At 36.8% G+C, this 23,794-nt stretch overlaps 1 protein-coding gene across 2 annotated transcripts; it reads right to left on the bottom strand.

The window, feature by feature from the left end:
• Positions 1-355: 355 nt before the first annotated feature.
• GCG (glucagon) lies at positions 356-9,506 on the bottom strand. 2 transcript variants are annotated; one of them, XM_007105290.1, is made up of 6 exons: positions 9,425-9,506; positions 6,349-6,449; positions 4,730-4,891; positions 2,921-3,058; positions 1,452-1,592; positions 356-845 (listed from the first exon to the last, which is right to left on the bottom strand). In XM_007105290.1, the coding sequence occupies exons 2-6, from the start codon at positions 6,438-6,440 to the stop codon at positions 839-841; spliced, it is 540 nt and encodes a 179-aa protein (XP_007105352.1). In that variant the 5' UTR covers positions 6,441-6,449; positions 9,425-9,506; the 3' UTR covers positions 356-838. The 2 variants fall into 2 exon arrangements, with proteins under 2 accessions (XP_007105352.1, XP_007105353.1); XM_007105291.1 differs by lacking the exon at positions 356-845 and having other exon boundaries at positions 1,448-1,592; positions 9,425-9,471.
• Between the last annotated feature and the right edge of the window lie 14,288 nt (positions 9,507-23,794).

The following is a 23,794-nucleotide window of genomic DNA, read 5'->3' on the forward strand; positions in this document are numbered from 1 at the left end:
ACGTGTGTGTGTGTGTGTGTGTGTGTGTGTGTGTGTGTGTAGGGGGCACAATAGTGAGCTGAAAAGCATTTGACCATTCAGAAGAAGGCAGCTGGCTCTCAGCTTCAGAAGAGATTTGTTTTGTGGGTCTAATATTTCCTGAGGACCTAATTTTTCAAGAAATGTAAGAAGTCAACATTTTAATGTAAAATACCTTGATTTTTTCAATGTTGGCCAAAAACGTTAAAGCACTGTGTAACAACTTAAAACATGAAACCACGGCTGGGCATCAGATTTGGCTTATGGGCTACCAGCTTAGGAAGCAGGGGTATTTGGAAGGAGTGGGAACACAAAGAAGAGAGAAAACGGACCATGGTGAAGAAGGTTGAAATTTTTATTCAGTCTATCTTTTATATATTGAAAGCTGAGCATTTTTATGACAAAAGTTTTAAGGAAGTTCTCTTTCAGTTTCACAACTGTGGCTACCAGTCCTTCCCTTATCCTTTTATTATAATGCAGATATGTTGTGATTGGAGTAATTTATATATACAACCTATATCATAGAACAACAATTTCATTGCTAAGTGTAAGCAGGTTAGGGTACTTCATCCAAAATAAGAAGAAAATAAGAGAATTCTGCATTTTTTTTATTTTAAAGCTGACATTTTAGCACTATTTTGACAATGGTTTATTTATTTATGATCTTTTGGTTACACAATATTAAAAGGAAATTTATTTATTGGCATGCAAAGCAATATGGCTTTAGAATATACCTCTTAAATTTACAGAACTTAAAATTTCAAACATCCCACATGGCTGGCAGGTGATATTGTGAAGATGATCTTGAGTAATGACACACTTACTTCCTGGAGATTAAAAAAAAAAAGAGAAAATGACTTAACATAGTATAATATACAGATAATATAGTTAACTTATCCAAGAAATATTTCAATGATTTATTTTGATCAAAGTTAGTTATGTCTTTTCATCTTATATATCCCTTTGTCTTTTGGACTTTTCAAATATTTACATTTGAAGATGGCTTATCCTAAAGTGTCCCTATCAAGAAATATAAAGTGTATGAATAATTATAAAAAAGGCAATTACAACTTACTAAGATAAGTGGTTAATTTTGGCATTCAAATTTTTACTGCTATGCTTATTACATTAAGTATTTAATACCATATATACTGGTATTTTACTTTGTGCTAAAATTTCAACATACATAGCAATTTGCAATGTGTTCCGAATGCCTTGTCCCTTATTGACACTCAGGAAATGTGTTTGGAATAAATGAGTGAATGGATAAAATTGTAATGACAGAAAACAAATATAATAATGTGCTCTTGAATGATTCATAATTTTGATTATATACCAATAAAGACTCTCTCCCCACATAGGAACAACCTGTAGCAGTATGATAATATTTATGACAGTGTTGATGGTTTTCAGAATGAACTAAAATAAATCACCTGTCAGTAATTTTTGTCTGAAGCAGCCAGTTTATAAAGTCTCGAGTGGCAAGACTATCGAGAACTGTGTTCATCTCATCAGAGAATGAGCCATCGGCGTGTCTGCGGCGGAGTTCTTCAACAATGGTGACTTCTGGGAAACTGAGAAAAAGAGAGGTAAAATCAGTACTTGGTTAAACGTTTCAAATAAATGCTTATTGGTTGCCTATCACTGGTAACATGTGGAAGCATCGCTGAGAAAACCATATGTTTCTACTTACAGAGGGCCTATCACGAAAAGTCTCATAGAAACTTGCATATCAGAAAGGGAATTAGGTAGAATAGCGCAGAGCTGGGACCTGAAACTAAGGTCTTTTCCATATTCCAGATGCTTCAGAGATTTTAGTGTACTGCCAACACAGAAGTTATTGAGACTATTAATTTGTTTATAATTCATAAAAATATATTCTAGCCTGTAAAACTAGGGATTATCAAAACAGCCTTGCCAAGTGCAGTATTAAGTGATTAAACCTTAGTCTATATCAGATTTTCTCTTCGATTGATTTATTTAGCAGAATTTTTGGTATCCCTTTAAAACACTATAAAATAGTCTCAAGTGTAAGTGACCATTTTTCCACTGATTTTGTAAATTTGATTGTTAATGTTTTAAAAATCAGCAACAATACTAGTTCCCTTTTGCCTCGAGAGTTCTTTAAAGTCTCACTAAAAATAAAAATAGAGTGGAACATGAATTTCCTGCTTCTCATAATTCAAATGTCAATCAAAATGGTCACAAGGAAACGGGATGGTTCAGGGGTCTGATTGGCTGTGGTAAGATCCAAGAAAGTACCTAAAGGTCTTGGGGTATTTTCAGCTGTGATAATTTAATGGTTATCTTTATGACAGTCCCATAAAAAATGGGCATATTGTTAAATATATGGATGTTGCCACATACCTGTATTTTTAATGTCATTTCATTAAACGTCTTAAGTTTAATTCCTTTCAGTCTTTATCACATTTTTACCTCAATACTTACTAACACAATACTTACTAACACATAAATTATGTAAATATTTAAAGTGAAACTAAGTTTTCTACATTATTTCTTCTTTTCCCTTATCCCTAGTTTTCCTGGACAGTCCTAGTTTAAGCTTATTTTCCTGGTGTAGTTATCAAAAGCACTCTGTTTATTCTCAAAAGTGTCCTGGACTGGCAAATTAATACCCTAATTATAATACAACTATAATGGGGGATAAAAGTAACCTGTTTGACTCTATTAATACTTGCTAACAGAGATAAAACAGATGAGACTTATGTAAATTGTCTCCCACCAATAGGAGTTATTTCTTTACTCTGTGAGACTATACTAATGGCTTCTGTAATGCACACCCATATATAGATAACCGTATTCTACGTTTTTCACATCAAGCAAAAAAAACAAAAACAAAAAGAAGAAAAAAGAAAAGTTAAGTAAGAATGTACGGACTTACTCTCGCCTTCCTCGGCCTTTCACCAACCAAGCAATGAATTCCTTGGCAGCTTGACCTTCCAGATAAGAACTTACATCACTGGTAAAGGTCCCTTCAGCATGCCTCTCAAATTCATCATGACGTTTGGCAATGTTATTCCTGAAAGAAATGTGAAAGTTAAATTGAAGATCTGTCTCTTTAGCAATATGGTTCTCACCTATAAGCAAGAAGTGGCAGCTTTGGGTTCGGGATTCTGTGTGGTTTTGAGAGATGAGGGTGGGTAGAGGACTTGTCTGGAAGCTAAGTTAATTATCTGGAGTGAAGGTTGATGGGAGGCTAATAAAAATTATGGGGGGCTAAGCTCCCTCACTCCACCTAGTGACCCATTTTCACCTGCCCTGCTTATCTGTGCCATTAACTATTAAAGCAGCATTTTCTTCAGTCTCAATGTATGGGGGCTATCCACTGTGCTATGCTACCTGCAAACAAAGCAGCAGCTTGTCATTAGTACATATGGGGTCAGAGTTAATTAATAGAATCAAGGGAAAGCAAAGGAGCATCTCAAAATGTCATCAAAAGACCACATGATATTGGATTAAAGGAAATGTGTGATGGGCTAGCAGTGAGGAAAGCTAAGAAGATGACCCCGTATCACCCTCAAATGTGTACAGAGTGCTCTGTGGAGGTGGTTGACCAGATAGATGGTCAGTTGCTCCATCATATATTAGACCTGGAAGGTTTCATCTTAAACACAACAGAAACTGCCTGGGAGCTAGGATTGTTTTACATTAGTTTACCAAGTCATGGCATTCTCTTTCTAGACATGAACATAGTTTACATTTTTTCAAATATGTGATTTCTCCCATTTCACCAATGGCCCCATCTGTAATCCTTAACGAGGACTTCTCTCAGTGTCTTCTCTGACCATGACCGCCATCTTTCCTGTACTCTCCAGTTTAAGGATTTTTGGTCAACAGCTCTCTTTTATTCTTCCTGCTGGCTCGTCTCTCTCTGTCCCGTTTCTCCATTCTATCCGACAAATTTATTCCCTTTTCCTGATTTTTAGATTCCTTCAACTACTTTGTGTGCATAACTCCCTTCCCCTTGTGGGTCACCCTCCAAAGAAATTGTGAAATTCCACCATCCCTGTGAAACTCTTGTGGCTGATTTCATCCAGTAGCCTGGACGCAGCAAAAAAAAAAAAAACAAAAACAAAAACAAAAAAACCCCGAAACTGTCAAAGGAAATCCAGCATTAAAATGTATGCCTTGTGATAGGCTTGTGTTCTTATATACCTTCTTCTCTCTTTATGCTGTGCAGCTAGGCTGTAATTTTAAATGTGTCTCTTGGATTGTATTCTACAAGAAAAACACTGCATCTGTTTCCATTCCTTACCATGACTAACTTGGCTAGAGGATACTTTGTGATCATAGTCATGAGTTTGAATCCTACAAGGGAATGTTGAATTTGCTCTTATCTTTTGGTCAGGGATTAGATATCTAATCTTGCAAGTCCACAGAAGTCAGCTTTCAATTGTAAAGGAAAATGGGCATGAAGTGAATATCACTAAGACCACAGTTGGGAAAATTTAAATTCTATGTCCCATTGGAGGGTGGGTAAGAGTTTTGGAGGGATGAGGGGTGGGACATTCAGAGGCACATTATGAAGGATAGTCAACCCTGATATCACCAACCTTGAAAATCATCAAAATTGAAAGAGCTTATGGGCACTATTTGATATGCACGACAATTTAAGAAAGTGAGGAGGAATTTTAGACATATTTAAGTAATACATTTGTGTTCAAATTTCTGATCAGGTTCAGACTCTTACTTATTCCTCTTGGTGTTCATCAACCACTGCACAAAATCCTGGGCACGCCTGGAGTCCAGATACTTGCTGTAGTCACTGGTGAACGTGCCCTGCGAGTGGCGCTTGTCTTCATTCATCTGATCTGGATCATTGAGCGGGTCGGTCTGGGGAGCTGGGAATGATCTGTGAAGAAGAGTAACTGGGGCAATTAAATCTCTCCTCAAGAGTAGCTTCACTTGAGAAGCAGCTTCTCTACAAAATACAGAACCACATGAAGTTGGAAGCAGGTTCCTTGAGTATTTCAGTTGGCAGTTCAGAAAGACCTTAATTTGCCATGGGAATCCCATGGTTTTACCAGAGTTGAATAAACTCCGATTTGGAATTCTAGCAATTGATTTTTCAACTGGCTTCTTTTTTCTGAAATACGATTAAATAAATCTTTTTTTAACAATTTCATCTACTCGTAATTATGTTAATAATGCCAGAAGAGAGCAACGCCTTGAATATTTTAAAAGAATGAAGAATACCAAACCGTTTTTTGGGGGGGCAGCAGATTTATGTTCTGAATTCTGTTTTGCAGATATTAATATAAAAAAGTAGCTCCATTACCTGGCTATGTGGTAGCTAATGGTGAAGGAAAGACAATTAAAAATTCGAAGAAAGGCAAGAAAAAGCCCACTTGCTAATTTGAAACTGTGTAGTGGATAATCCACATGCCAGTAATCAACAGTTGGTTGGCACGGCTATGTGGGGAAATATTCAATATGATTAAAACTCAAAAATAGAAATGAGATACTATTTTTACCTATCAAATTAGCAAGAATTAAATACCGAGGAGGATATTATGAGAGGAGTATTTCTATAATGCTGATGGGAGTGTGCATGTGTATGACTTTTCTGGAAAGCAAGTTGGCAAGATAAAAAATTTAAACTCATTCAGAGCCTTTGACATGATTATTTTACTACTAGAAATAAATCCTCAGAAAAAATAGTAAGAAATGTAGGAAGAAATGTTATTTGCAGCATTCTTTGTGGGAAAATTTGAAGAACCCTTATGTATTCAACAGAGCAGGAATAGCTTAATAAATATTGTATATTTATAAGGTGAAATAGAATGTAGCCATTAAATACCATACACTTAATAGATATTTGTAATGATATAATAAAAATAAGCTAACAATACAATGCTAAGAGAACATAATACTAAGCTCTAACTGATTGGGATATATTTATACACAGTACATGCATATTTTCTATAATGAACATGTATGACTTTACAGTTAGTAAGAAACAGTGTTATTTTTTAGAAAAGAATAAAAGAGGAAAAGTTGGTGTGAAAAATTAAAATGACCTACTCTGCAGTGTGAGTAATGAATGAACGGGGAGTATTAGCTGAAGATTTCAAAGAGCTATAATTTCCCATGTAACATATTTTTCAACATTGCCCACCCCTTCGGTTATGAAACAACATACTCTGATCTGTACTCTAGAAAAGGCTTTATCACAATGATACTTTTAAACATTTGAAAATTGTGCAGAGTATTTACTCCAAATTACTGAGACCTATTTACTAATCACAGTTATCTCGGGCTGTATTCTAACCATAGTGCTATGTTAGTTCAAGTGTAAAGATTTAATACCTGGATTTCTCCTCTGTGTCCTGAAGGGAACGTTGCCAGCTGCCTTGGACCAGCATTACAAGCAATCCAGCCACAAAGTAAATGTTTTTCATTTTTGCTGCCTGTTGGAACACAGAGTCAAGGGAAAGATAGAGACCCTCAAACATATTTAAACCAGTCAGACTAAATTAGTTCAATTTTCACTAAGTAAATATTATAAATAGAACAAAAAGCTAGTCATCAATTTTATTCTGATTATATTTCGAGTAATTTCAAATATTAGATTATATTTTTCCTGCAGTTTTTTTTTTTTTTTTGGTGGCTAAAAAGAATACAAAAGATGTGTAGCACTATGAAGCTTCTTCATTAGTGTAGGACACTTCTGTTAATGATTAGAAGGCTCATTTCCAGACTTGAAATTAAAAGTGTCCACGATAAACATTGAAAATACCCACTGTAGATGATATGCTACATATGGTTAGCCTGAATGGCGCCTTATCCGTAATGCCACCCTCTTCACTATCAGTCTGGCTTTCAATTAATAGTCCTTCACTTCCAAGCATTTACATTATACTGCATTTCAACCATCTTAAAGCAGCCTCAGGCTACAACTTGGCATACCAGCTGTCGGTTCAGATGTATTATTCATTTATATTTTAAATAGTGTAACTTGGTCTAGACTTTGTAATTATAAAGCGGCCAACAGATTTGAGGTATTTTAGGGTGCTTTGACCTGTTCTAAATTAAAGGAAAAAAAATCATTTTAAAGACAAGCAATTTGCAACAAGAACTAATGCTTCTGGCAACTTGAACAATCACAACTAAGAAACTAAGAGATCACTGTCATAAAGAAAATTAATGCTTGCTTCTGAAGTCTTGGAAGTCCCCTGGTTGTTTTATAATTGGACTGAGTCCAGGACATGTCATTCACTGCTAGTGACACCCTAGACCAGGTTGTAGAATACCTCGCATCACAAGCAGATGCCTCATGAAGCCGTGGGATGCCAAGGACATCATGATGCAGTGTGGATGGACGGGGTGGGACCAACATGAATGTGGCCAGAATGTCCCCACAGGACAAGCACCCCTATTTTCTGAATGAAAACCTCAAGTCCAGTGTTTGTCATGAACTTCCCTCTGCTACTTTCAACCGACCGTGTTTACTTTGGGAAGTGGGGGTTTCAATTCAAGTTTGATCATGCTTATCCATAAAATATTTGAATGAGTATTTTTAGCAAATGGCATTTGGTTTGAAATAAGTATTTTATAAATATTATCATTTTAAGCTATCAGTCTTTTCCTTAACATCTTAGTCATACTTACTATTGGTCTTTGGCACTAAAACATGGAGACTGTAATACCTGTGCGATATTGTTTTTCCTTTGAAATATTAACTCTTTTTAGATTAAGAGGTCAGTTAGACAAAGCCACACAATAGGCATTACATATTCATCCTTCTTCATTCATCAACATTCAATTACTAACATGGCATTTTTCTGAGCTTCAGTTTATCTGGTTGGCAAACTTTGGAAACCTTGACAAATATATAGGCAGGGACTTCTGATTATAATTTTTAATGCTAAATTTATGCTTTCAGAAACTTAAAAATTAAAGCAAGAATTTCTCTTTAGGATTACGTCACTGTTGGAAGGTCAGTTGAGAGCTGTAATTCCTTCCACACAATGTCCCTAACGGTTTTACAGTATCTTCTATGATGTCCTCTGGAGGCAGATACGGAGCAGGTGGTTTTCTGCCCCTGAGAGGAGCTGGTAGAAGAAACAACCACACAGAAGAGAATGTTCGAAGTCCTCTCCAGGCAGCAGAATGAGCTCTACTGAAAGAAGTAACTGATTTTTTAAATTGTATTTATTCATTGTGTAAAAGTCAACAGAACTGTGAAAAATTTAAGAATAAGGTTGTTTGAACACCACGACTTGAGAAAGAAAATATTTGCGTTATTTTGGTATCAAAATCTTATTCAATAAGAGAAGACTTTCCAATTACTTCCCACCCCTGCTTTAGGCAGCCTACAGAAAGAATCTGCAGTTTTTTAAGAACCTTACATTTCCACTCAAATTTAAAAGGAGATATGGTACCAATAGTATTTCCTGAATAGAAAGTCTTTTAGAAAGATTAATCTTTGACCTAGGCAAGGTGACATACAGTATATCCCTAAATATATTGGTGCTTTAGGACAAATACTTTTAAAACTGGCTAGATCATTTCCTCTCACAGGTTTTAATTAGTATGTGTGGAAAAGAAACCATACCACGTAATCATTTACCCATTGAGGATCTTCATAAAAGTGTTCTTTGTCCTTAAGAGCTTAAGTAGGTACTTTAGAACATCTGATTTTTTTTTCTAATGGTATTTACTATAATTTCATTTTGAAATGTAAACATTTTAGATATTTTATTTATTACTCTTGGTCCTCAATACATAGTAAGTAATTATTAATCTATGCTTTTACCCAGCTCCATCTACAGAATTCCCAGTAATCGATGATATTTGTTCTCTGCACAAAATATGCTATGTCTTATTTACAAAGAGCTGATTTCATGGACTTTGATTTTTTGATAGCCTTATCAGCCTTATTTGAATATTTGAATGATGATGTTGATTCTGCTCTTTTGGAAAACCATACGTTTTCATTGGTAAGGAGCAATTGCTGTTATAACCTCCCTAATGGACACATTTCTGCTGAATTTAAAAGGCTCCTTCTGTTCACAATAGTATACACATTTATCAAATCCAAAGAAAAGGATTTGTTTTTCAAAACGTTACCACATATTTTTAAAAGGCAGTTCTCATAACAGTTAAATCTTATAGTAAGTGCCCTGATTTGAATCTTTGGTTTTCTTTCTATTTTGTATCTTTGCATTGAATTATTTCTTCAACTCACTTTGTGGCTACAGTATGTTGAAGTTTATGTAAATGCATTTTATATCACTTTTTCATCTCAACTCTGCCCTGTGTATAATAGTAATAAAGTATAAGATGAAAAAACAGCACTATAATTCATAATACTTTGCCCCCTTATGAAAACTGTACCCCAAACAGGATTTTCAGTCTTACAATCTGTCAGTATTAATCTTACCTTCTGACACCAGGAGGTGGAACAGAGCAGGTGAAGAGAGAGCGAGCCCTCTTTTGGGGACTTTGGTGTGCCGTGTCCTGAGCTCTGTAGTTCTGCACCAAAGCGCACTGCTTTTATATCCTCTCCAGTGTTGTTTAGCCTCACAGATATTACGCTGACAATATAAATTTTTCATCTGTGAATAATGGGTTTTTGTTACAAACAATTTCACTCACTTTGCTCATCTGCATTCTACGTTTGTATTGGGTGGGAAGTCAGAGACCAGGAAACTTTTTATTTACTCTTGTCTTTTTTTTTTTGCTGAGAATGATGGAAAGGGCAGCTTGGAGATTCACCTTTCACTCTTCATCAGGCATGAAAATCACTTAAGTACTCTAAAGTGAATTTTTATGCTGCAGGCAAAAGAACGTGAAATTGCATAGTCCGTGGCCAACCCACTTTGAGCATAGCCTTATTCGAGGGTTTTATAAGCCCCTCTTTGCTATTTAGTTACAATGAATTTATCTTAGTATAATAATCTATTCATCCTTTCATCTACCCAAATAATAAATCACTCACTCAAAACATACTTATTAAGAATCTTCTCATCTACACTATACGAAATTAATTTGTATTAATTACTGTATTTCTTACTGTATTATTTTGGTGGGGAAGTTTAAAGAATATCAGTTAAGACCTAATGTGTCCTGTTGTTAAAAATGGGATTCAGGAAGAAAGGATAAAGTAAAGTGAGGATTAAACATCCAAGACAGGTGATGCTAATAAGACAGGGTCTAGTATTTCTTTTTCCTTCTAATGGATATTTAAAGGTTAACTCTGCTGATAAGAGAGTTGGACACTAATTTACAAAAGAATGAGTTACTATGTATACTGTCATATTTACTGAGCTTTGTGATCTTCCACTTAGGACTTCAGTGACCTATGGGATTTAGCAGCCTGGTCACCTTAGAGAAAGAGAAAAATGGGAAATGATCTGGACAGACAGCATGAGGATGGTGTTGGTGTAATTAGATTTTAGTTTGGCTGCTATAAACAAGCTGTGTGGCCTCAGTCAAGTCACATACTCTATGCCTCAGCTTCCTGTTTGGAAATGAGAATGTTGGTTAAATGACTCTTCTAAAATAAAAATTTGTTTTCATTTGACCAAATCATTGCAACATGTGTTAACTAGATTCCAATATTCTAATATAATCGACTGCATGGTGAAACTTGTACAGAAGTAAATCATTGAGATAACTGTAGAAACATTCCCAATGAATTTAAATTGTTCACTTTGTGGATTGGACCCACTGTTGGATGTGGAGCTGTTTAAAGGCCATAGAGATCAGTTCTCTGTGAAACTGGGGGACCTCAGGAAGGAGTATTTGTGCTGGTGATTATTGATGGTATGTCATTAATGTTAGCCTTGCTATTCAAAGTGTGGTCCGAGGACCAGCACCACTTGGGAGTTTGCCAGAAATGCAGACTCTCAGGCCCAAGCCGAGACTTGGTAAGTAACTTGCATTTTACCAAGATTCTCAGGCAATTCATATGCATATTAAAGTTTGAGAAGCACAACTGTGTAAAATACATATCTCATTTTCCTCACCTTCTCCCCACGCTTGCTCGTGTTTTGACCTCAGGACGGCTTTCACCAGCAGAGGGGGTAAAAGAGCAGAGAACTGTGGCACACCTCAGGGCTGTCTGGATTAACACTCCCACATGCTGTAATGATTTGAAAGTGTGGATTAGTTTACTATATGATCAAATTGTTCTTCCCTCTGGTCTCAATCCTCATGAGTATATTGGCTATATTTTTATTAAATTGTTTGGCATTCAGTTCTATTTTTTTTCCCTTTGCCTATTTGAGTAGATAGGCAAAGTTTCTTCCCCTCTTTCTCTGCCTCTGTCAGTCTGTCTGTCTCTCTTTCCTTTGCAGATGCTACTTGTTTGTGGGAGCAGCCTGAAGAAGGGGGCTCTGCAATGACGTATATAAGGGCGTTAACATGGCACCTGGCATCTCAGTAAATGCCCTCTCCCAATATATCACGAAGAAACTTCTTTTTTTCCCTCCACTCCACTTGCTTTCTATTATCTCAGAAGTGACTACCTCGAGTTTTTTCAGGAAATTTCCCCTAGCGTCATCTCCAGCCCAACAACACTGATTCTTGGGGGTCCCCAATACCATTAATGCTAAGCGTTCTGAGAGTGCAGAAGCACTAAGGGTGCCACTGAATAAGGCACTGCTCTCCTCCCTTGGAAGGGGAAATCAGGCTCCCTGACAGACATTGTGTGGTCAGAAATTAAGACAAACAACAAGTACAACTTGGACTAGTGGATCTTCTTGCAATGACTGTCCCAACATCAACATCCACTTGGCCTTCAGTTCCCATCATCGGAGTTATTCAGTTATTTAGACGTGAGGCAGGGAAAGTGGTGGCCCTGCATTTATATAACTAGTATTAAAAAGCTTGTCTGGGAGGAGGAAGGTTCTGGGAGAAGTCATCTAGAGTTCTCCCATCAGGCTGTGTGGTGGCACCTGAGGTATGGCCACGTGATAGCTGTGATATGCCTTCCCGAAAGGTCAATTGGACTCGATAAAGGTAATTTAAAACATGACTATTAGATGGAGTGGAGTGCAAAAATGTACATCAAATTTTAAGGTAAAACAAGTTCCTACTCAAAGCTCTCTTACTTTCTTTACAGGGCCGCATGCTTGGCTTAATGTTCTACTCTCACCATCTTGAAATTCTTAATAATTTTTGAACAAGGACTCCACATTTTTGTTTTTTACTTGGCCGCACAAATTAAGTAGCAGATTCTGCTTAGGACTTCACCTCACAAAATCATAGGGTGCGGGGGTTTTGCACATTTATTTTCCTCAGCTGTTCAGGAAACTTGAGTTGAAATGCTTGAGAATGGCAAAGATCCAGGTTCACAGTGCACTCTGGTAGCAAGACTACGGTCGAGGGGAGCGCTCATGCATTGCTGATGGGATTACAACATGTCACAACATGTTTGGGGCACAATTTGGCAACATTAACAAAATTACAAATACCTATCACCCTTGGCCTAGTAAGGCTAAAGCACCATTCTGGAAATTTATCCCATCTATATTCCTACATATATATGTAACGATGTAGGTGAAAGTTTCTTCATTGCAGCCTACGTATAGTAGTAACAGGTTGGAACCAATCCAAGGGGCCATGGATAGAGCAGTTTTTATAAAAAGAATGAGGAAACTATTTATTCGCCAATACGGAAAGTCTCTAAGATATGTTGTTAGGTGAAAATAAGAAGGTGTATTATGGATATATAGTAGGTTACCTTTTGTGTTAGAAGAGGGAAGGGGACAAATGTATGTTTATTTACTCATCACTGTTTAAAAAAATTGGAAGAATGCACAAGAGATTAATAAAAGTGCTTACCTGTAGGAGGTAGTGTGGAGCAGTGGGCTAGACAGGAACAGAGTACAAAGAATACTTCTTAATATATATTTGTTATGCCGTCTGGAATTTTTTACCATTTCATTTAATTATTTATTCAAAATGCCTAAAAATGCAATTTAAAAAGGATGAAATCTTAAGCTTTAAAGCTAACTGTACAGCTACACTTTGACCTAGTAATTCCACTTCTAGGTGTTTTACCCAAAATAAATGAAAACGTATATCCACGAAAAGACAGGTATAAAAATATTCACAACAGCTTTATTTACAACAGCTAAAAACTGGGAAGAGCCAAACTATCCATCAACAAAAGAAAAAATAGACAAATTGTGGTATGGAATTCATATAATGGAATCCTACTGAACAATAACAGATATTGGCAGCCATGTGGATGAATTTCACAGATGTGTTGCTGAGTGAAAGCAGGTGGACACAAAAAACTGCATACAGTATGAGTCCATTCATAGAAGTTGCAGAAGCAAAACTAAGGTTAAATAAAACGCAGAACTGTGGTTGTCTCTTGGAAGATGAGGATAGTCTGGGGGTAACTTTCTGGGGAGGTGGAAATATTCCGTATCGTGAAAGGGGTGTGTTTTACCAAGGCATGTCCAGTTGTCAACATAGTGCAGCTAAGATTTGCGATTTCAATTTATGTAAATTTTAACTAAAAGAAAAAAATAGTAAAATTAAAAGTGGTGTGGAGAAGCATGGCAGAATATGGATAATCGTTGAAATTGACTGATGAGCTATTACAATGAGGTTTTATTATGTGACTCTACTTATTTCAGACACGTTTGAAATTTTCCAAACTAAAAAGTTAAATTAAAGCTATAACAAAATAAATGTGTGGGTGGGCCATTAGCACCAATTAATCAGTTACTCTGGAAGCTGAAGAGTTTGACCCTTCAGTTACCAAGGGTGAGCTAGGTAATGTAAATGAAGTTCAGAGACACATGGGGGCAACAAAGCTTGGAGGTAAATTGGTAGCACAGGGCCAGGCCTGGGTAATGGAAAAAAAACTTCAAGAAGGCAGGGTGTGAGAACCACCGTTCAGAGGTAGTGGAATAGTGATCACAGCTCCTTCTCAATCATTTTCAAGGCCTGTCCCTAAGGTACACCTCCACCCTCACGTAAGACTTAATAATGACCACTAACACTTTGCCGATGAGTTTGAGGTCCATTTTGGTTTCTTGGAGGTAATCCTCTCAATATGCATGCTATTCCTCTTCTCCATAACAAGGGTCTTCTGAAAATAACCCACGAGCCTGCAAAAGATCACCCCTCCCCACCCCCAAACATTGTCTATAGCATGTGAGAGAAAAGTTTACATTAACTCAGGTTTGTTTGTTTTTTTTTAACTTCGAAGAAAAAAAGTAGCGAGTCATTTAACAAAACCCTTTGAAACTAAAAACTGAGTACATAGAACATAATGATCAGATGCCTTTCACATTTCCTGAGTGTCTTGACGAACACAGGGTTCCAGAGGCAATAAAAGAAGAACATCCAAGGCGAGTTATGAGTTTGCCAGAGGATGTGAGATAGATTTTTACTGAGAGATATTTAAGAAACAGGTCATGACCCTTTCATCTGGAGTGATTCCAAAGAAGCCTGCTGGGTGAGGGGAAATTCCGTAATAAGATCAGCGGACAGTTTTCCCACCCTGAGGCTCTGAGACCCTGTAGACAGCCCAGCTCACAAGTCTGAGGAGGGGACCGAGCGGCATCCTGGCTTTGCATATGTTGATTTTATCTCTTGCTAGATCCTTGGTATAATGAGATGTTTAAAATTGTTCTAAGTTTCAGTTGTTATTTTTATTCATAAAGGGAACAAGAAAGAGAAAGAAAACAAAATCACATTGATACAAAATAATCATATCTCATAATTTATAATCAGAATATATATTTATATGTATAAATACATATATATCACTGAATACATGTGTTATGCTTCTATTTTTCGCATATTGTGACTATAAAAAACAAACCATATGTCATTACATTTATCCAACCTCTTGCTCATCTGGAAAGACTTTTTTTCCCTCAAGCTTCTAAGAGTCTTTAATGTGAACCAATTAAAACATTGCAATTTCTCAAAGGCTTCTGTAAAAAGAAGTAACCTCAGCCATTAGAATATTTAAAAATTGAAATCTGTATCCTAAAAAATGCTGAAAATGCAAAACGGAGTTATGAACACTTTTTTTTATTCATGATGTCTTATAATCAGGCTTGCCCCCTGCCTGAAACTTGCTCAGGGCTGGTACTGCCACATCCTATTTTATCAGATGTATTGCAAAGATATGCCCAGTTTTTTGGTGATATTGAAATGATATAATCATAGACCGAAGGCTAATTTATAAAGCCCTCTAGGCTATTATCATAATTTTAAGTAGAATTTTATCTAATTTAAAACAATCCATTGTTTGACTATTTTATTCTTCAAATGCAGAGAATTAATTTCTACAATTTCATTTTGTAATAAATTACCCCAAATAATTTATCTCTGAACTCAGAAACAGTTCTATGGCCTCAGTACTGTGTTCTAATCCTGACTCCTTCTGACTGAAAAGTAAATTGTTTCTTTGTTGGAATGCTGTCAGAGGAAGTAAAGACTGATTTTTCACTTCCATTTTAATAAAAATCTTTTTATCCTCAGAGCACACCAGAGTATTAGCTGTGAGCCCTGTCTAATGCTGAAGAAATGTAGAGTCTCTCTTTCTTTCTCATAAATCTAGTGCATGGTCAGCACATCCTCCTCCATAAACACTGATCAGCTAACTCTAGAAGTCAAAGTCTGGATATTAGACCTTTTTCTCCACCGCTTCCTCTCAACACTAGGCATAATGCATAGCAAAAAAGGCAACTCACTGAATATTTTAAGTTTGGCTTTGACTTATTAAGAAGCAATTTGCATCTAATGTTTTTCTGGACAGTTGTCCTACATAAATGTATCATTTAGGACAGTTGACATTAATGAAAACAATCAAGTATAAATTACAATTTCAGGGCAACGTTTGACTTAGCACATGGATGAAAGCGTAAAGCCATTCATTTCAGTGGGTAGCGCGTTATACCAACCACCTGATTAGGTGATTGCTTTTTTACATTTTCACCTGCGATTCATATATTGGCTTAGTTATAGGCAACCAATGTAGAAAATATTTCAGGAGCAAGTCCTCTAAGATAATTGAGATAGCTACCATTTATTAATGCCTACTAAAAGCAAAACTCTGAATATATTATTGTTTCATCCTCATCATATACAGTGAGTTAAATATTTTTTCCTCCATTTTACAAATAACGAGGCAGGGGCTTAGAACAGGTAACCAAGTTGCTTAAAGCTGCATCTGGATCTGAATCCAGATCATACTGCCTTTCTAGAGGAAGGCTCTACAAAGCAGTGGTGGGAATCTCGGCAGAATCTCCTAACCTCCTCAGAATCTGCCTTGACTTCTGTCTGAATCCATTCACAGCCGCCAGATGGCTAAGATAGCAAGAGGACTAAAAAATAAACAATTGGCAATTCCAGGTATTTTATAGTTTAGCTTTTATTTTAAAAGTGTATGATTTTTGGTTTATTCACAATGTTGTATAACCAGCACCACTGTCTACTTCCAGAACCTTTTCATTACTCTCAAAAGAAATCCTGTACCATTAGCAGTTATTCCCCACTGCCCCTTTCCCAGCCCTTGACAACCACTGAAGTACTTTCTCTCTGTATATTTGCCTATTCTGTGCACATACCATATAAATGGAATTGCTCAATACATGCATGTAACTTCTTTTACTTAGCATAATATTTTCAAAGTTCATCAATGTTGTAGCATGAATCAGTACATCATTGCGTTTTATGATTGCATAATATTCCATTATATGTATACATAACATTTTTGTTTAACTATTCATCAATTGATGAACACTTGGTTTGTTTCCACTTTTGAGCTACTGTGAATAATGCTGCTATAAATAATTGTCTGGACTATGCTTTTCATTCCCTTAGGTAAAGTAGAATTCTAGAAGAATTCTAGAAGTAGAATTGATGGGTTATGTTTAACTTATCAAGAGACTGCCAGAGTGCTTTCTAAAGTGACTGTGGAGATTCCATTTTTGAAGAATCAGATCCATGAGTTTTGGAGATGTCACCCAATTGACTTTTCACCCTTTCCAACAGCTACAGATTTCACTTCCTGATGAAGAAGCTGGAACATTGAAAGAACATAGGATTGAGAGCAGAGTAAGGGAATGAGACAGGTCTTGGCAAAGAGAGTTTGTTCTTATAGTTTTCTCTAGATTGATGTGAAAACAGAATGCAAGGAGCAAAGAAGGAGGCAGCCTGAGGTTGGGTATTGGAAAGAGTCATTTTGGAAGAACTGCTATACTGAGTGCGGTTGAGCAGGAAGTTGGAAGAACAGAATTTAAGAGGCAGACAAGCGAATATCTGGTATTTGAAAAGTGTTTTGAATGCTCATGAGGTGTAAGGTATGACTCAGGGGGTGAATTCTATGGGATTTCTCTCTTCCACATCCAGAGGTGTGATGGTGTGAATGACAACTGGTTAAATAAGTATAACAAATTTTAATTTTTTCTTTAATTGAGAATAAAAATATTCCTTTTATTGGCAATGAGGATGGATCAAAATAAATATTTATAAAGCACCCAAGAGCCTAATTTCCTAAAATATACTCTTCTTTTAGATTAAAAACTTGAGTTTACTGATTCTAGAAAGGGTGCCATAATTATCATAGATTACTTATGCTGAAAATCTTTACAAATAGAGTTTTTAAAACTAGATTTTTAAAAAAATTATTAAGATTAAATTCACATAAAAAAACCAAACTGTTTAAAGTGAACAATTCAGTGGTATTTAGTACATTCACAATGTTGTGTAACCACCAACTCCATCTAGTACCAAAACATTTCAATCACTGCGAAAGAAAATATGCCTTCTCCATTAAGCAGTTTCTTCTCATCCTCAGGAAACTACGAATCTGTATTCTGTCTTGTGGACTTACTTATTCTGGATATTTCAAATAAATGGAATCATACAGTAGCCTTTTGTGTCTGGGCTTCTTTCACTTAGCTTGTTTTCGAGCATCTGTCACATTGTAGCATCTGTCAGTACTTCTTTTTATGGCTGAATAATATTCTTTATATGTATATACCACAACTTGTTAATCCATTCACCCATTGATGGACGTTTGTGCTGTTTCCACACTTTGACTATTGTGAATCAGTGCTGCTATGAACATGTACGCCTATACATGTATTTGTTTGAGAGCCTGTTTTCAGTTCTTTCGGGTTACAACTAGAAATGAATTGCTGGGTTGTATAGTAATTCTATGCCTAACGTTTAGAAGAGCTACTAAACTGTTTTCCACAGCAGCTGAACCATTTTACATTCCTGCCAGCAGTATATGAGGGCTCCAATTTATCCATATCTTTGTCAATACTTCTTTTCTTTTCTTTCCTTTTCTTTTCTTTTCAATAACCATCTTTGTAGGTGTAAAGTGGTACTTCATTGTGGTTTTGATCTACACTTTTTCTGATGACTAAGGATATTGAACATCTTTTCATGTGCTTGTTGGTCATTTGTATAACTTCTTTGGAAAAATGTTTATTCATTTTCTTTACCCATTTTTTAATTGTGTTGTTGAATTGTAAGATACACAAGGCCACACTTAGCTGTATCAGTTGGATCCTGGAAAGTTCAATTCACCCATTTTGAATGGTCACCTAGAAAAATGTGATCTTAAATGTACAACTTTTGGAAGATATATTTCACTGGCTTACTTTTGATAACTCCAAGTTTACAATCTGAATTTAAAAGAACCAACCAATCAGACGTTCAGGGTTTGAACTTATGATCTATCTGATCAGGAGATAGAAACAGTGTAAAGCATGTGTATCCTTATTTTACAATGTGAAAGAAACCTCTAGTACTTGAAATATATTAATTAAGTGAAATATATTTTTAAAAATACTTTAAAAAAAATGAAAGATGCTAAAATAATCAATAGCATTCCAGAGACTTATCTGACTTCTTTCAGTCTCAACATTTTGTGCTAAACTTACCCAGTCCACAAAGTCATCTAGGGGCAGTGAGAATCAGTGGTAGGTCCGTGCAGTAGGCTGGTTTCTATTTCCTAACCCAAATTATTTTTTGTTCCAAAGCCCAACTTCTTTTTTTTTTTTTAAGGTACATTCTCAGAGATTACTTCTTCTTTTACAAAAATAAATTTATTTATTTATTTTTGGCTGCGTTGGGTTTTCATTGCTGTGTGCGGGCTTTCTCTAGTTGCGGGGAGAGGGGGCTACTCTTTGTTGTGGTGCGTGGGCTTTTCATTGCGGTGGCTTCTCTTGTTGCGGAGCACGGGCTCTAGGCACACGGGCTTCAGTAGTTGTGGCTCGCAAGCTCTAGAGCGCAGGCTCAGTATTTGTGGCGCACAGGCTTGGCTGCTCCGCGGCAGGTGGGATCTTCCCTGACCAGGGCTCGATCCCGTGTGCCCTGCATTGGCAGGTGGATTCTTAACCATTGCGCCACCAGGGAAGTCCCAAAAACCAACTTCTTAGATCTCTGGCTAAGATTCATGCCCTCCCTAGCCCCATTCTCCTGACTGTGGATCACCTGCTGCTCAGGGAATTTTTCTTTCTCTTCGCTTTGAAGGGGAAAAGGCAAGTTTCTATTACATACTCATTTCCAGAAAGGGTGAGATCTGTTTCCACGGTGAGATCACACATAAGGATTCTAGTTTCATAGGCCTTCCTATTGGCAAAATGTGGGAATACATTCAGCAAATGTTTATCAAGCTCCTTCTGCCTTATTCCAAAGTCTATCAAGGCCCTGGGTGCAGAGAGGTGAAAAGACAGATAGGATCACTCCTTATAGAGAGCTTATATTTGAGTGGGAGAACTAAGTACCAAGCACATAAGTAAATAAACATGCTTTATAGTGCTATCAAGTTATAAGTTGGTTATAAGTGCTATTAAGCAAACAAAATTAGATATTGTGGTTGGAAGTCTCTGCCTGTGGAAGAAGCAACAGTAAATCCAGTGACCATTAAAGCTAGAGAAGTTCTCTCTTAAGTGCTGACATCATCTCTACATGTAAAGCATCATCTCTTACAGCTGGAAATTTAGCAGTGTCAGTGTGATACAAGCAAATTTTATGACCTACCTAAAATTTTCTACTATGTCCATGAATATCTGAAAGGATGTTTCAATAACAAAGTGAATCATGAGTGAATGAATAGTAGCTTTTTAGCAAATAAATAACATTTATATCCTTTTAAATGATTTGTTAAGACACTTATTTCAAAAATTCACTTTCTGTAACAATGAGAAAAATTCCTACCCCCAATAAATCACGGCTAGCAAAGATGCTCCTGCCTTTGCTTGTCAATGACCAGTAATTATGAAAGTAGGAACATGAGTTGTCAAACCACGGCAGCGTGACCTCGGCTTGATTACCCCTCCCTCTTATGAATGTGATACGGACTCTGTATAACCACAGAGCAAAGGCTGTACCACTGCACCAATGAATATTTGTTAAATCATGTATTGTCAAAGCCATTTTTAAAGTGAGTTCAGTAAGTAATGGGGTATTAATTAGAGGCCAATAGAATGAAATCATACTGCTCTAGCTTGCCAACGACATACCTGTGTGTCAAAAAGAAGTGTCTGTGACCAGCATGCTGGTATTGCATGCTAATAATCTGAGCAGGTGGTCAGTAGAGACTTTTGCTAGGAGCCAGATCTTTTTCCCCATGAATAGCTTGGTAAGGTCCAGGCACTCATTTCTCCCTGAATTAGAAATTATTTCACTTCAGATTGCTAGGGTACCTGTTCATAAAGCCAAGGAAGTGTTTTTAGCAGTTCTTTCACAAGCAGAGAATGACTTACTGTGTTCAGAATTTTTTAATCTGTTTTATTAGATAAACTCAGAATATCTACTTTACTGGATACATTTAAAATATCTGTTAGGTGCCTTCTTTCTTCTTTACAAACAGGATAATTGAAAATGTTGTTTTGGTGGAATCTTCTCAGAAGACCACATAATCACCGTTTAAATTAGCCCTACTTCATTTCACATTTGCTTATTTTACTGTTGTTTCCCAGAACTGTATTTTTTTTTTACAATTAGAACATCTGAATTTTAATTACATTACCATCAAGAAGCTCATTAAAGTCACTTAATTGGCAACATTTCAAAAAAAACCTTAGCTGGGTTTAATATATTTTAAAGAGTTACTGTCAAAGTATAATTTCACCATTACAAACAGCTTGGCAACAACATTTGCATAAAGATCTGTCAGTTTCTGAAAAATGCTCAAATGTTGGGAAAATCAGATTCGTTAAGTTGCCTTTACTGAAACAGTCTAGAAATGGAGAACTTGTCACATACATTCATCTTTGTAACCCCTGCAGTACCCAGAATACTGCCATGCACAGTATAGGTTCTCAAAAAATGTTTCTTGAAGGAAATAAATCATACATTTTATACTTTGGAGAAGATTTAAAAAAAATTTAAACCTCAATCAAAATTCCCTCATTTGTGTTAAATTTAACAAGATACCCATTTATTTGCTGCTTTTTTCTCATTCACTCTGACAAATATTTGATGATCATTTAGAATTTTGAAACCTTTAAAAATAGCTCTAAGGCCAGCATTGCAGGGTTGAAATTTGAGGTTATTTTGAAATGGCATCATTTTTTATGGTTTTCCTCTTACACCGACTAGAATCTCACCCCCAGAGTACTGATGTCATTTGAACTTGCATTGTAGTTACTCACATTCATATCTCATCTTTACAAGCCTTAAGCTCTGCCCACAGATATGCATACTGTTTAACATACATGTCTTCTGCGGGGGAGGGTCACCTATAGTACCTGAGTCAGTGGCTTGCAATTGCATTTGTTGAATGAATGCATGAAAATCCCTAGTTTGCGATATGTGAAGGATGATTCTACCCTGCAGCATGAATTAGGATGTTGGGACAACCTCCTCCCCAAATCACATATGAAAGAATAAAATGTGGCAAAGGATAGTTATTATTATAATTCACTTCCTACAAATGCAAAAGGTAAGACATTTAATCATCCCTTTTAGTTTCGTATTTTCTACTAAAATCTTTGTACTTTATGTACCTCTTATTTTCCAAGCCAAAAGAAAAATCTAGTAAAGCTGTACAAAATGTGAATGTTAAAAAAAAAAATTAAAAAACAACCCTGCCACTCTAGATGCTGCCTTGCTCTGCACTATATCCTCAAAGCCTTGTCAGGTATACAGACAGCCTCAATAAATGGTTGCTGAATGGATGAATAAGCACATAAACACACACTGATAGTCCTGAGGAGCGCCTGAGGGGTCAGGGGAGGCTGCATCAACTGTGATGTAGAAAAGCCGAGTCTTCCATGAAGACAGAGTCGTTCAATCATTCACTGGTTGGCGAGCTTCTACCATATGCTATGTTCCAAGATATGGTCTGTGAAGATTCCTCTAGGATAGCACCATCGAATAGCACTTTCTGCGATGATGAAAATGTTCTACATAGAATATCTACAATGTTATTTTACAGACCATGGAGAATCCCTGGAGGTTTCTACTTGGGAAAATGACGCAGTTAGATCTGTCTTGTAGAAGTTGCCTCTGTGGCAGTGGGAACCAAGGCCTGAGGCTGGAGACCACTTCTTGCACATTGATATTAAACACCATGTTTGCATATTCCACAAAGGCAGAAGTTAAGTTGGGGTAACAAGACTTCCTTATTATACAAATAATAATTACAAAATTGCCCTGCCGTCTCCCTTAACAGAGTCTTAGAAAAGGACTGTTGGCTCGTCTCCCCTTCCTAGCTGGAGAGAGCGAATGGGGAGAAAATTATGCAGAAATCTCTTGGGCTTGCTTCACAGGCTGCTCCATGAGGAACAGAAAAGGAAAGTAGTAGCTGCCCTCTGACCCTGAGGGCATCAGCAGTTGTACAGATGTGCAGAGGAGGGACTGTGGCCAGTCCTGAATCTGTGAGGGTGTTGCCCGGGCTCCCTGCCCTCCACCAAGTACCCTTCCTGCAGGTGAGGTGGGTGGGACTCTGTGGCCTGAATGGGAGCATGATTTCAGAAAGTCACAGGAGAAAGAGTGCTGGACTGAGAAAGGTCTGAAAACTCTAGAAGAGTCTGTGGTGTATGACCTTTGACGTCCCTGCCTGCTGTAAGTTTCCATGCCTGGACTGGTTCTTCTAGTTATATAGCATGACAGAAGATGTGAGGGTCTTCTACCTGACACTGGAAAGAATCAAACCAAGGATGGGGAAAAATCATCCAGGGAAGTTGAATGCTGGGAACCATGTCAATGGAAAGTCCTCTCAGCAGCGGCTTCATTATACTTTCAGCATTCTTTTAAGATATCTTCTGGTGACCTGGTGTGGATCTTTTTAATTCTGTGGCCATCACAGAGATGGCGTACTGCCTGTGTTTCTAATTGATGGGGACAGTTGTTGACAGAGCATTGCCTTTGGGATTGCTGGCATTATGGCTCTTTTTTTTTTTTTTCTCTCCAAAATAAACCCTATAACATAGAACTAAAACCCCAGAATAATCTCACAGATGTAACATTTTCCTACTCCAGCTGTTGAAGTCCATTTTATCTAATTTTTTGTTTTATTTAGTTTGGTGTGGCTTAGCAATCAGAAAACAGTTAACCATTACTCATTCTAAAAAGGGATCCAAAATAGGAACATTTCCAAATTTGAAGCATTTCTTAAAAGGAGCCTGGATCCAAAATTCTGACTTTATCTTTATCAAATGCTTTTGGCAATGTTGAAGAAATCTTCTGGGAGAAATTTAATAAACATATCTTGGAGGGACAGCACAGAGTGCAAACGTCAGGGTGCCTCTACAAAATGCATTGCCAACCTGATTTCTGAACAATGCTTTTGCACACTCTGAGCTGTGTG

Source organism: Physeter macrocephalus, chromosome 2 (genome assembly GCF_002837175.3).
Source record: "Physeter macrocephalus isolate SW-GA chromosome 2, ASM283717v5, whole genome shotgun sequence".
Lineage (NCBI taxonomy): Eukaryota > Metazoa > Chordata > Mammalia > Artiodactyla > Physeteridae > Physeter > Physeter macrocephalus.